The 14,915-nt window shown below is 47.1% G+C and overlaps 1 protein-coding gene across 1 annotated transcript; it reads left to right on the top strand.

Moving 5' to 3' along the window:
• The first annotated feature begins 465 nt into the window (after positions 1-465).
• On the top strand, positions 466-1,413 carry LOC106369666. Its single transcript, XM_013809787.2, has one exon. The coding sequence runs from the start codon at positions 466-468 to the stop codon at positions 1,411-1,413; it is 948 nt and encodes a 315-aa protein (XP_013665241.2).
• The last annotated feature ends 13,502 nt before the right edge of the window (positions 1,414-14,915 follow it).

Below are 14,915 nucleotides of genomic sequence, written 5' to 3'. Positions count from 1 at the left end.
ATAGCCTCCTTCGCGGTTCTCAGCGATAAATTTGTGGAACATTTCACCAGCAGCAGGGACCTGGAGAACCTCTGACAGCCTCTACGAAATCCTCCGGCACCGAGCATAACCCCTACGAGGCTACATAGCCTGCTTCAATCAAGAGAAGGTTGCTATTCCCGAATGCAGCATCCCCACTTCTATCTCTGCCTTCAAGAGAGGCTTGCTCCCCGACGGGGACCTCTATAAGTAGCTAACCAAATACCAGTGCAAAACCGTGGAAGACGTCCTATCTCGAGCCTGGGCGCATGTAAAATGGGAGGAAGACGTCGCCAGCCGCGCTAAGGCGCAACAAAACCAGATCCAAAGACGATCAGACCAGACCGAACCGAGCGAGATGAGAAACACTCTCAAAGACCAGCCAGGGACTCTGGAAATCGAAACCGGGGCAGATACCAGTACCGGCCGATCGTGAAGGCAGAAGGGATGACAGTGTCCACGTGGCCAGACATCTTTAACCTCTCCGTCTCAAGGCCGTGGCTGATCAATGTTCTGAGGCAGATGGGCCAACAGGTTAAGTGGCCTCAGAAGATGAAAGCACCCGACTCTTTCCGGAACCCTAATTTCTGGTGCGACTTCCACCGAGACCACGGTCACAAAACGGAGGACTGCGTCGCACTAAAGATCGAGGTCAACGAGCTGCTTAAGAAAGGACACCTCAGGGAATTCCTTTACGGGAAGGCCAGGAGCCATCTAAGCAAGGAGACAACGAGGAAGCCCACTGAAGCTGCTCCCATCTCGCCACCTCGTCAGGACCGAGTGATTCATGTCATATCGGGCGGTTCGGAGATCAGCGGTATAAGCCATGCAGCCGCGAAGAAAAGGACCTGGAACGCTAAGCACGGCCTAGAAGCAGCCAAGCAAAAACGTCTGCTCCTAGGCACAGACGAAATAAGCTTCAAGGCCAAGGAGCAGGAGAAAGTTCTCACTCTGCATCACGACGCCCTAGTCATATCGCTCACTGTAGCGAACTTCCTGGTGAAAAGGATATTGGTAGATAATGGAAGCCCCGGCAACATCATCTTCCAGGCCGCATACATGGTCCTGGGGCTGGAGGAAAATGCTCTAACTCAGAGGACAACCCCACTTATAGGGTTCAGCGGGGAAGTCAAACAAACCGCTGGAGAGGTGACCCTCCCCGTGTACGCGGAAGGGGTCAACATGTCAACCAAGTTCCTCGTTGTTGACTGCGACTCGTCCTACAATATGATCCTCGGACGGCCCTGGATTCACGGCATGGGAGCCGTCCCTTCAACTCTTCACCAAATGGTTAAATTCCCTACACCCTGGGGCATAAAGGCGATCATAGGGGATCAGGAGTATTCCCGCTCCTGCTACCAGACTACTCTGAAGGGAAAGACCAAGGTCGTATAGCAATTACAGAGTAAGCCTCCGGCTCATCACACCGAAGAACCCGAGGTAGAGGAAATGGACGACGTGCCATTAACCGAAGGAGATCAGACCTGACATCTCAAGATGGGCTCCAAGCTGACCAAAGGATTGAGGAGAAGACTAGTAGACTTCCTCAGGTCTAACTCCGATTGCTTTGCTTGGTCCCACGCAGATATGCCAGGGATCGACAGGGAGATCATCATGCACAAGCTGGAGGTGGATCCCCTACATCAACGCATCAGACAAAAGAGAAGGAAGTTCGTTCCCGAAAGAGACGCAATCATCAACGATGAAGTCAAGAGCCTGCTCGGCGCGGGGTTCATTCGTGAGGTGCAATATCCGGAATGTCGAGGCAACGTCGTCGTGGTCAAGAAAAAGAACGGGAAGTGGAGAGTCTGTATCGAGTTCACGGACCTCAACAAGTCCTGTCCAAAGGACCCCTTCCCGCTGCCTCATATCGACAAGCTGGTGGACGCCACTGCGGGGCATCAGCTGATGAGCTTCATGGACGCGTACTCAGGCTATAATCAAATACTTATGCATCCGGAAGACAAGGAGAAAACATCCTTCATGACCTCCAGAGGGATCTACTGCTACAAGGTTATGCTCTTCGGCCTGAAGAACGCTGGATCAACTTACCAACGGCAGGTAAACATGATGTTCGCAAACCATATCGGGGGAACCATGGAGGTCTACATCGACGACATGCTGGTCAAGTCCCTAGAGGCGGAGGACCACGTATCTCACCTACAGCAGGCCTTCTCCACCCTCTGGAAGTACAACATGAAGCTCAACTCAGCCAAATGCTCATTCGGGGTCGGCTCGGGCAAGTTCCTGGGGTACATTGTAACCCACCGGGCATCGAGGCCAACACGGAGCAAATCAGGGCCATTCACACAATCCCTTCCCCAAAGAACGTCAAGGAGGGTCAAAAGCTAACGGGAAGGATGGCGGCTTTGAGCAGGTTCATCTCCAGACTCTCCGACAAATCTCAGGCCTTCTTCGGAACCCTCAAGAATCCAAGCGATTTCCAATGGACGGAAGAGTGCGAATCCGCTCTCCAAGAGCTAAAGTCGTATCTCACCACTCCTCCTCTCCTATCCAAGCCACTACTCAATGAAGTCCTGCTGCCAGTCTCTGAACACGCCGTGGGAGCCGTCCTAGTCCGCGAGGAGGGAAACAAGCAGCTACCAATCTATTACGTAAGTAAGGCTCTCCTGGACGTGGAAACCCGCTATATTCATCTAGAGAAGCTGGCCTTAGCCCTGATAGTCGCCGCTCGCAAGCTCCGACCCTACTTCCAGGCTCATCCAATCGTGGTTGTTACCTCCTTCCCTGTAAAGTTGGTCCTCGACAAACCAGAAGTCTTTGGACGCCTAGCCAAATGGGCTGTGGAACTAGGGGAGTACGACGTAAAATTTCACCCTGCCACGGCTATAAAGTCACAGGTCCTAGCGGACTTCGTGGCTGAATTCTCCCCTGCCTTGCTCCCAGCTTTGGAGCAGGAGGTACGCCTCCGAGGTGAAACTAGAAGAGGGAGAATGGATCCTGCACATTGATGGATCAAGTAACGTCAGAGGAGCTGGAGTGGGGATAGTGCTTACCTCGCCAACGGGGAACACGGCCTCAAGGGCCGTAAGATGCAACCACACAAAGCACGGTATAGGAGGATGCCTCTTTCCGAGGACAAATTTACGCGACCCCTTGGTCCTAACTCCTCGATCGCAAATCAAATCGAAACAGGAACAACAATTTTGGCTGCGAACATCCGTAGTCAAACCAGAATGTTTCCCAAACGCAGGGCTAAGACTAATCCCTTGCAACATCGCGAAACATCATCAAGCCCGCGAACATTTCAAGCACGAAACGCGGCATACGGAAGAATAACAAATCTTCAGCATCGCGAGGCGTCGCAGACGCCTGAAGATTCGTTCTTCGACGAAATTTCCTTCCTCGATAAAAACACTTTCTTGGAAGACCAGACAGTCATACGCACTAACATCTTCTCAAAACATATCCTTCGCGAAGACTCGAAACGGTAATTTTAACCATTAAGTTTGTTGCTGATCACAACAAACTCTTAACGTCCTAAACAGACTTAGCCATCTCATAGAGATGACTCTTGTACATCCAACACAAGGATAATAGCGCTATAAAAGAAACCCAAAATTTTTGGTCAGCACTTCCACGAGGCTTAAAAATTGTCCTTGGAGATATACTCGGTTCCAACCATACAAGTCGTATAAGCCGAGAACCTATCGTGGACTTTAAATCGGTATGGAATCAGGATGAAACTGAAACGGGATACGTAAGTCGAATTAGTCATCGCACCCTCTAAAACCAGGAGTAAACCTAGTCTTGCCCTAAACCCAGCGCACTGGTCTCTAACATCTCTAGGCATAGTATCAAAAACCTTGATACGAGATCCCAAAAATTGTCTCTTTGCCAATATTCGAGCGTCTTCAGAAATCCCGCAAGTTTACACACTGCGGAAAACTCTCGAAACAGATCACGGATATAGCAGTTCACACAGAGTTAGATTACGAGATGACAACTCGTAGCCTTCCTTCTACACCCATATAAAATGCCATCGGCAGCAACACGCCTGATAACCTCTACATAAAAACCAGACCGTAAAGGTCTCGCTGGAAAACTAGTCATACGAACCTTAACTCCAAGACGAACTACGAAAGGCTTGATCCCTTCAACAAGGGTACGTAGGCAGCCGTCCTAAGGCGCAGCCCCAATCTTATCGCGTTCTACTTTTAGAAGAGCGAGAATACCACTTACCACAGACCTTTTCGACCATTAATTCCGCCTAACTCACCTAACTTGCCAAGCCACTCGCTAAAACCTCATGCTATAAGCTCATGGTTCTAACGAGCTGGGGGGCTAACTGTTGGGGTCAAAATCGGTCACGACGGTATCAATGTCTGAAAGTCCGTAAAAATTGGCATGAACGTTTTTACGAAAAATAAATCTTAGAAAAAGATTTATTTTTACAAAGAATCTTGCGGAGAAAACACAATCACGAAAAATCGGAGAAAGACGCGAACAAGTGGTTACCGCGTAGCAACCAGCGCAAAAGCTGGTCGCTACATAGCGACCGAGCGCTCACCAAAACTCGGTCGCTACGTAGCGACCGAGCTCTCACTCGCTACGTAGCGACCGAGCTCTCCCCGAAGCTTGGTCGCTACGTAGCGACTGACCACGTACATGGCTCGGTTGCTACGTAGCGACCGAGCTCTCCCCGAAGCTCGGTCGTTACGTAGCGACCGAGCATGTACACGGCTCGGTCACTACGTAGCGACCGAGCTCTCACCGAAGCTCGGTCGCTAGGTAGCGACTGAGCACGTACACGGGTCGCTACGTTGCGACCGACTACGTACATGGCTCGGTAGCTACGTAGCGACCGTGCTTTCTTAAAAATCGATACGACACGAATCCATGAATTCTCGTCTACTCTTTAAAGCTATCTCCCGAAGACCGTTGCCAACCCATTTCATGTTTCTCGTCATTTGAAGTCATCAATCGAACTTTACAATAATAACTGCGGAAACTTCGTTTTTATCGAAAGAAGCTGCAATAAACGTTTCGAGTCAAACAACGGCCCAAAGAGACCTAAGACGTGACTCGAAACCCACTTACGATTTCTTAACCAAAAGCCCATAAACCGTAGGACGATTTATGCTTGGTTCGCAAGGAAAGATAAATGTCAAGTTTCCGCGGATAAATATGAAGTATTCTAAGATAATTAGAAAGATCGGAAAAAACGGAATATCTCCATTTTTAAGTTATGATGGCTTAAGGGCAGAAGATGAAAAAGTGTAAACCGACCTAGGAGCGAGTATATAAGGAGTCCTAGGCTAGAGGCACGGGGATAACTTTTTAGACTCATAACTCTCGGCACTTACAAACTCTGAGGCATTATTCTCGACATGCTCTGTTTCCATGACTGGCACCCGATTACCAGACGAACGTGCACATGCAGTTCGATCTCTTGGTTCACTCTTGAACTACGTTCGGCTTGATCCTCGAAAGGTGTACGTAGGCAGCCTTTCATAAGGTTCAGTCCGAAATCAATCAAAAACCTTTTCTGTATTTTCTTCGTCTTTTGTTATCGAGCTGCGAGTCAACTAGGTTTGAGCTTTAACGCCACTAGAACTAGGTAACTCGCTGACAGCCTTTGCGGCCAAAGCTTTTATGATCTCTTGTAATGATCGCAACGCTCTCATGCGGACTCGAAATAAGATCTACTGTTTTCTCTAAACTTGTTTGTTATCTTTTCATGATTTCCGCATATATTTGGCCACTTGCCGTTGGCTCTCGCAGAGATCCGGGACCTCTGGGAAATTAAGGTTTTCCTAGTTTCCTAATTTAAATGTTAATCGACAGTGTGAATTTTGATTCCCACATCGATCTCTTCTTCCATCTCTTGATTCTTTTGGCTCGTGGTAAACGCATCAGCTGAAGACACCTCGGCCACTTTCTCCAGATCCTTCACCTTGTCTTTAAGATCGCGGACTTCTAACTCCCGGGCCGCACACTGATCCCTCTCTCCTGACACCTGGCGCTTCAGGTCCTCGATCTCCTCTCTGAGGGTCGGCAGGTCTTCACTGGATAGTCGCTCCCTTATATGGTGCAGCTGAGATACGGTCTTCACAAAACACGGATCTCAATCAAGCTACCCGACTAAAGGGAAAACGGGCATACAATAGGACTTACCCGAAGAAGCCCTCCTTGAAAAACTTGGACCACCTCTGAGGGATCCCCTATAGGCAAGACAGTACCGTCCTGAGGGAACACATTCAAGTTTAGATTGGACAAAGCCACAGCCAAACTCCCTGCAGAGCGAGCCATGTCAGCCGACTGCTGCGCCGATCGAGTCGTCACACCGCCACTTTGGGTCTCTTTCCTGGAAGAGATGGAGAAGGCTCCAGCTTTACCACTGTCGAACGACGGCTGCCGGTGATCATCCCCTAATCTCCAGAAGCACTCCTACCGCTGGATTCCTTCTTCACAGACATCATCTTCGCCGCTTCCTAATAGGCTGCAAAAGGATCACTGGTAACGCCTCCTGACATATCTCCTAGATAGAAATAATCGTCAGACGTTAAAAAAGAAAAGAAGATAGGGCGAGGGGACGCTTACTCCAAAGGCTGCTACGTCGCAGCACAGTCTCGCTAACCAAGAAGTTCACCTGGCGACGATCTACATGAAGCTTTCGTGCTCGGAGAACAGCTCTCTCTCCTTCCGCAGGAGCAGGATGATTTTAGGCTGCATAAAAGCACAGGGTCCAAAAATGATCAACCTGGAAAAAGATTAAATGATTCCTACCTATAAAATTCCATCGATAGGAAGATCCAGGGAACATCATAAAAGCGTATCTCTCCTGCCATTTTTTATTAAAAACCAGCCCTTTCCAGTCACTTTTTCGGAGCTCCTCCACGATCGGCAAGCCGCTGCGGGGACGAAGATGAAATCTCCCCTCCCCTCCATTAAGAGGAGCCAGATGATATGCGAACAGGAACTCATTGATGCCCAGGGATAGATACTCCAAGTCACCCAAGTTTTCGGTAGCTATGAGGATTCTCCAAGCTGGAGGGTTCAACTTTGAAGGCGAGATCTCGAAAAGATTGCATAAACCAACAATCAGAGCAGGAATCGTTCCCCTAAGGCTGGAGTCAAAGAAAGCTTCATAGACGGAGATCTCCCCAGGGATATAGCTGGAAGCACGTTCTTCTCGAGTGGGGACTCGGAGGATAACGGAATAGGGGAGCGAATATCTACCCCGCCATTCCGCCAGCTCGTCCTCACCAACCGATGAGGCAGGACCTACCAAGGGGGGAGCCGCATTAACATAAGACAGGGGTAGGGGAGCCATCAGATCGCAGTTAGATCCTTCGCCCGGCTCTGAAGAGCTGTCCGATCGGGAAACCGGAGAGTCCATCCTTCTCTTCAACCTGTCCCTATCGGCCGCCGTAGGAACACAAGAGGCGGAACGCTTAGACCTGATTCTGACAGTTCCTATCCAATAGATCGCGGCAATAAGAAAACTATCACGCGAAAACCTAACCAGCTAAGAGGTTCGACCTGCCTAATAGGAATCTAAAGAACTAAAAGAAGGGCGTAGGAAAACTTTACCTGAATTCGGAATACCGACGACGAAAGAGTGAGAAATAAAAAAGAGGTAAGGGAAAGTGTAACGACCCGCTCCCGGAGTATTTTAAAATTTGAAGGAAATAAAATGCGAGAGGTTTTATTCTACAAGGAGAGTGCTTTTCTAAGTGTGTAAACACTTGTAATCGTGAAGTTTGGGTATAAAAACATATCTTGACTATGTGTGGGATCCTAAGTGAGCCCATGGAATAAATTCAGAACTGGCGGAGCGATGATAAACTGATCATGGAACGTTCAGAGCATACGTAAGGAAAGATCAAGACTGCAAGACCAATTAAGGAATGTTCGGCTGTTGGACAATGCGGGTTCGAAGTAAGGAATGTTTGACTAGCCATCATTGCGGGATAATACAAAAGTAAGGTTGGATCTGCGGGAGTCAGCTAATGAAAGAATCAAAGATATCAAGTCGAGTCATTGATGGTGATCTTTGACCAAGCCAAATAAGGAAACTGGCATTAAGTGACCGGCTTGGTCAGGAAGTCTTTGACCAAGACAAATAAGGAAATCACACTAAATGTCCGGCTTGGTGAACAAGTCCAAAAACAAGTATAAAAAGAGACCTCCAGCTCTCATTTCAAGACAACCAAGAAAACTAGATTTAGAGAGAAGTCAGAGCAAGAAGGAGTTTGTAGAGAGAGAAGTTTGAGAAGAGGGATCAAATGAGGAGGAGCTAAAGAGTTCTTCACCAGAACACACAAGGAAGTTCAGATTCTTCGAATCCTAGAGATTCAGCCAAGGTGAGGGCGTGATTCGTGGCAACTTAATAACTAGTTTTTTTTATTATAGTTGGTTTGTTAGAATGATAATTATGCGTTAGAGGAATCGTTTATGGAAAGTTCGTTCTTCGTTCTTTGAGCTGGTTCTCAAGGATCGAAGAACGTTCATGCGTTCATAGGATAATTGCATACTAGATTGCGTGAAATGATGTCATGTTTAATTGAGATGTTTATGTGAAATATGTTGTTTTGATTCGACCATAATTAGAATGTTAGGTTGGAAATGTTATAGGAACCGATTGAGAATTGAAGTAATTTATGGAAAGTACATGATTAGATGAATATGATTTATTTAAGTAAAGTATGTTTTTTTGCCTTCGGGCCAGGTATGTTGGCTTCGGCCATTATGGACCTTCGGGTCGCAGGTTTGGCTTCGGCCGCAGGTTTGGCTTCGGCCGCAGGTTTGGCTTCGGCCGCAGGTTTGGCTTCGGCCGCAGGTTTGGCTTCGACCGCAGGTTTGGCTTCGGCCGCAGGTTTGGCTTCGGCCGCAGGTTTGGCTACGGCCGCAGGTTTGGCTACGTGTCGTAATGGACCGACGGGTCACAGGTTTGGCTTCGGCCGTAGGTTTGGCTTCGGCCGTAGGTTTGGCTACGGCCGCAGGTTGGCTACGGCCGCAGGTTTCGCTATGGCCGCAGGTTGGCTACGGCCGCAGGTTGATGGACCTTTGGGTCGAAATGTTAGGAAATGTTAAAGTAAAGGAATGATAGAACCGGATGTTAGGTTGTTAGTTTTGGATGCATGAAAATGGATAGTAATAGGAAAAATGGCTAAGTAAGAAATAATGGAAATGAATTGCTAGGTTGATAGAATGGAAATGCTAGGTTGTTAGAATGGAACATTGAATTTTATTGTTTGATTATTGAGTTGCATGTGGGCGTTTTAGCGTCATCACTGAGTAATTTTGTATACTCATGCCTCCTTTTGCGGATGCAGGTAAGGTTGATTATGTGGACCGGAGCGCGATGCTATAAAGACCATCGGGAGAGAGTGTTTTAACTTGGGGTAATGTTTTAAGAGTTTTGATCAAACCGTCTTATTGTAACAGTATGAATTTTTCAGTAATTGGTTTCGGATTTTGTTGACCAGGTTATAGTATTTATTTGTATTCTTCCTTTGAAAATTGGTCAAATCTTTACTTAGAATTTTCAACGTGTTTTTCAAATATTTCCGGGTCGGGGTGTTTCAGAAAGCCTATAAAGAAGAAGCCGTTGGGAAGATTCCCGAAAAGCCGCAAGCCTATTAACTTCCGAATTTCGAGGGAGATTTTAAGTTCAAAATCTTTCCCTTATCGACAAAATTGTGATCTCAGCGGATCTCCATAATTTAAGGGAATAAAATCTCCAAAATTAGGCGAGAATCGGCTTCAGTTGTCCAAAACGCCAGAAATGGGAGCCGAGGAGGCCCAGAACTCCATCCGGTATCTCCCCAAAAAATTCACGCCAGCATCAAGGCCTGCTTCTACGCATCAATACATAAGCTCCTCCTCAGGAAACATCAGAGCTCCAGGCACCACAGTCTCTAAGATGCCTACAGAAGCCCAGAGCTTCTCCGTCTTCGGCAAGAAGTCAGCGGTTCTATAGCGCCAGACCCCGGTCTAGAATAGGGGAACTGGTCCTCCCCCGGGTTCAGAGTGTGGCTCCGGCCTGAGTGGAACCCAGGATCGCAGGATTACTGGAGTGATGTCCTACCAAAGGGAAGCCTGCTGAGAATGAGCAACTCCGGTTATTCCCCGAGTTCGATGACGAAATCGAGCAATAAGGGGCAAACTGTTGGGGAAAAATACTCAGGTATTAAATTCCTCCAGGCCCAAGGCAGGACACCGACCTCTGGGTCCCCGTTCAGAGGAACCCCGGTTCCCTGCTACGGAGTTCTCCGGGTCCGGTCCCTGGGACCGCCTGTAACACCCTCGAACCGTCCAAAGTATAGGTCGACCCACCGGCCGACAATCAAACAAGAACAATGCCGATGGACGACCCACACCAAGGGTTGGAGTTGAAAGGCCAACCGGCCAGCCAACAATCAAACAAGAACATGAATGACCGTCCAACCCAACCCCATGGTCCGGAAGCGCTACATGACGGGTTAACGGGCAATCCGGCCAAGATCACCAGAAGTGCAATTCGTGACTAGGCCAGTTTACCCACAAACACGTCCCGTCAGATTCAGGCCTAAGGCTTTTCAACCCGTACTAGAACCTAACGTTGTGTTAGCTGGACAAGCTAATATCAGAAACAACATGTCATTTTACACAAAATATTCCTTTATTTATCATATATGATTCATGTTCGAAAACACAACATATTATACAAGTAGTGGCTAGCCAAACGAGTAAAAGTACATACATATATTCTGAAAACGTTTTAGCAAAAAGATGCAAACTCTACACCAGCCGGCCTAACTCCCTGCGACTTCTACAGGTTGACTCGGTCTAATGGTCACCTGCAAACAACAACGAGTGAGGAGTGAGTAATCTAGTATTACTCAGCGAGTTACAATCCCCAACTAACAAATACAACCCCTCGCTATCCCACCCCAAACAATCTAAAGCGAGAGGTTCACCTAACAATAAATCAATCCAATTCAATAAATAAGCATTCTCAGAAATACGCACCAGATAATAATAGCAAGATAATTAAAGATATGAAATCATAATCGCCAATGACTTGCTAACCACTTAAACTCAAACTCAACTTAATCTAGGGTTCAACAACCCTCTACACCATCTACACTATCACTAGGTCCCTTTGTGAGTTAGTGTTCCTTCTCTATCGTCGGCAATATCCTATCTCCCTACCACAAAGGCTAGAAGAAGGAACTTTCAACCGAACGCGGCCCACAGTACATTCGAGTCACCGCGCGACAGCCCCAGTACGTTCGGGCCACTGCCGGTTGTCACACGACGATTGTGGCCCACAGTACGTTCGGGTCACCGCAAGATAGCCCACAGTACGTTCGGGTCGCTGCCGGTCAATACCCCGTCTTGCAACCACTCAGCCGTAGGCCATGACCACGTCTCTCTGAGTGTTCTCGATCCAGCGAATAAGGGGTTTCCTTAAATCCGCTGGGTACGAGGTCGAGGAAACACTAATCCACCTCAAACATGCCTAGCATTGTGGGTTACACAAATGCTATATGGCCAATACATGACTATAACTAAACCCGGTAAAATAACACAAGGTTTCAAGTAGTAATCACAACCCCAATCAAACACATTCTAGAATCTAGCATAAAGACTAATTCCAGAATACCTAACTATCCACAACTTAGCGATATCATCTAAGCATTCAGCATTCGCTAACTAACCAATCAACCTAACCATTAGCATGCTACTACGGTTCTCAAGCAATAACTAAGCATGCTATCAACTCAATCAACCAAACCTCAACAATTAACTAATCAAACCGTTACTCCGTTAGACCCGGCCCCCTGCCATGATCCAACTTCCAAGTAACGGGAACCTGCATGAAAACAAGTCAGTAATCAATTGATCATAACTCACAATTCTTTGGCTGAACGTGGCATTGACCCCAAATCTGTCTTCTGCAATCCGAACCCTTTTTCCCGAACTTCTCAAGTAGACCCACATCTGGACTGGTCTTGAACTGATCTTGTATTCACTTGACTAATCTCCACTCAAACAAAACCTCCCCTAGGCGCTATCCCAGAACTGGCAGAAAAACTGTTCTTTAAAACTGCCTAAAACTCCCGAAAAAGCTCGGAAACACTTGCTTTCCTTTTTAGGTTTCTCTCTCGAGTTTTTCACTAGCTTTGAAGTGGTCTGGATCTCCTCAAATGAGCTAGGATCGTGGCCTATTTAAATAATACAGCAGCCAATCAGATTCAGGTTGGTGGTCGCCCGTGTGTCGCTCCGGATGGCTCCGGACGCATGCACGGCGACACGTCGTGCTCCACATGTTCTTCAGCATGTCCAGGACTCATGCAGGGCGCCACCACTCCTCCCAGATGTCAGGCTGCATGACTGGAACTCATGCAAGGCGCCACAGAAGCTCACACATGGCTGGCCGCATGCTTCGGTTACATGCGCGGAGACACCTCGTGCTTGATCGATCCACCTCGTGCTTCTACATGTCAGGCTGCATGTACTGCTTCCATGGACGGTGACACCTCGAGCTGCTATAGACACTCATCTTGCTGGGTAGTTGACACCACGTTCTGAACACTCCCACCAAGCCACATCGTGCTTCTCGGTCCATTCGTCTGATTTCGACCCTTCCAGTGAATTTTCGTCCCGCAATCAATCCCAAATATTTTTCTACGCCCTTTCTGCTGCTCTAAACATTTTTAATAAACTCCACTTGATCTCTGAAGTTGAGAGTAAATATTTCCCGAGCCTCCGGCTTCCTCAAAAAATTCCATAATACCGAAATTAGGGTTTTTGCCCAACTTCGGGTCTTCATGTCGTGCTTCCAACAATGTCATGCTTCAGACGTCCTTTGGATCAATCTACCACATTGTCTAACCATAGTCTAGTGGCATACTTGACTCATGGTTCACACAAGCACAATCTGATCGCCCGCGACTCGACCACCACAAAGATACTAGACCATTCTCTTTTTTTTTTTTTTTTTTTACGGGTTTCTATATTCTCCCCCCCCCCCCCCTTAATAGAATTCGTCTTCGAATTTTATGGTGCTGATGAGCCTCTGTCGACAACTTTACTCTGAACTATGTAGCTCTACAACCAATCCAATCCAAGAATCACCTTGTACCCTTCCAAAGGCACGATCAACAAATCTGCCACAAATTCTTTCTCCTGAATACCCAATGAAACATTCTTGATTCACTGATCTTCTTAAGGGGTTTGGTCTATAGGGGTCAAGACTGCCACGTTCATCCTGCCAACAACAAAACAATCCAGAAACTGGGCAGCTACATCGGGAGTCACAAATCTATATGTATCTTCCGAGTCGAACAATACATGTGTGGGTTTACCAACAACATGCAAGGATCCTGCCACAGTATCTCAATCAACAACATCAATATAAAATTCTAACTATGGCTCACAAGAATAAAAACTGATTACTTCTAAACGCGCAACCTAGCAATCAGCCAGTCTATACTTAACCAAAATACTAACCAAATTCTCAACAACAAAATTCCAAGCAAAGAGGTTAAGCACCCACAATACCTGCATTGGGACCCTTAGACGGTCCTGCATTATCAGGGTTTTCTATTTCTAAGGCATAAACCCTACCTCCTAGGTTTTGCCTCTGTGGTGCTGGCTAAATTGCTGATCTGCTAGGTTTGGCTTGTTCACTGAACATTCTGTAGCAAAATGGCCCTTTTTACCGCAGGTGAAACAAATGACATTTGGCATCCCTGATGATGAAAGACCTCGCTGATTACTCCTTTCGTTGTTGGGACAAAACTTGGAAATGTGTCTCAGTTGTCCACATATGTAACACACTCCAGAGTTACCCTGATAACTTGATTGGCCTCCAAATGCTTCCTCTCAACGTTTGTTAAAACTTTGACCCTTATTTAAATTCTGCTTCTTTCCTTGGATGGGCTTGGTGTGTTCTCCAAAATTATGTGTAGCCTTCCGTTCAGCCTCAACTACAGTCTCAACATTAACGGCCTTTTTCACCAGATCAGATAAGCTATAGAAATTATTTCCAGCTAGTCGACTTCCAAGCACCGGTTTTAACCCGTACATGAAGTTACGGATCATAGTTCCTTCATCTTCACGCCCATCAAAAACATGTTGCCTCTACCTGGTGAATTCCGAATCGTAATCCCTTACGGTCCTATCTCCTTGGACTAAGTTCATGAACTTACGCTCCAGACGATGTTTCGCTTCTGGAGGAAAGTACTTCCTCTCGAATTCTTTCTTAAAGGATTTCCACGTTGTGATTGTATGCCCACGTTGCCGGTCTATGCTGTCCCACCATCCTGTTGCGTCCCCTTCCAAATCGTACACAACAATCTTCTTCTTGTATTCCTCCGGACACTCCATAGCTTCAAAATTCTTTTCCATCATTGAAATCCACTTGTCGGCTTCAATTGGATCTGATCCTCCTTCATATTTGTAAGATCCAATGTTCTTCATGGTAGTTAACAGCTTGGAAACTTCAGAGGTTGGGGTTCGTGTGGGCTGGTTACTAAGTGCTCGGGTCATCACATCATGTAGTAGCTTCAAGGTGTTTTCTACTCCTTGATCTTGTGGTCTTTCTGTGGAACGGTTCTGATCTGGCCGTGGGTTTGATTGAGTGGATTGGCCATGTTGAGATCTCTCATCCTGATTATAACTTGGACTACTGCTTGACAAACTGCCTTCCCTCATCACTCTTGTCCAGTTACCGTACACAGGAAAAGATCTTGTCCTCTCAAGACTCCTATCGTAACCAAACATCTCACTGATGCCATTTCCATTATCCCGGTCTGATCTGTAGCCCAGTCCTCTCCCAGTCGAAACCCTACCCTCATCACCAGTCCCACGATTAGCCATCTGCACACAACTAAAAGGGTAAGTCCTATTCCTATTAAACTTACTACGGGAAGTGGCTG

Source organism: Brassica napus, chromosome C2 (assembly GCF_020379485.1).
Source record: "Brassica napus cultivar Da-Ae chromosome C2, Da-Ae, whole genome shotgun sequence".
Lineage (NCBI taxonomy): Eukaryota > Viridiplantae > Streptophyta > Magnoliopsida > Brassicales > Brassicaceae > Brassica > Brassica napus.
This window is presented reverse-complemented; position numbering and strand designations above follow the sequence as displayed.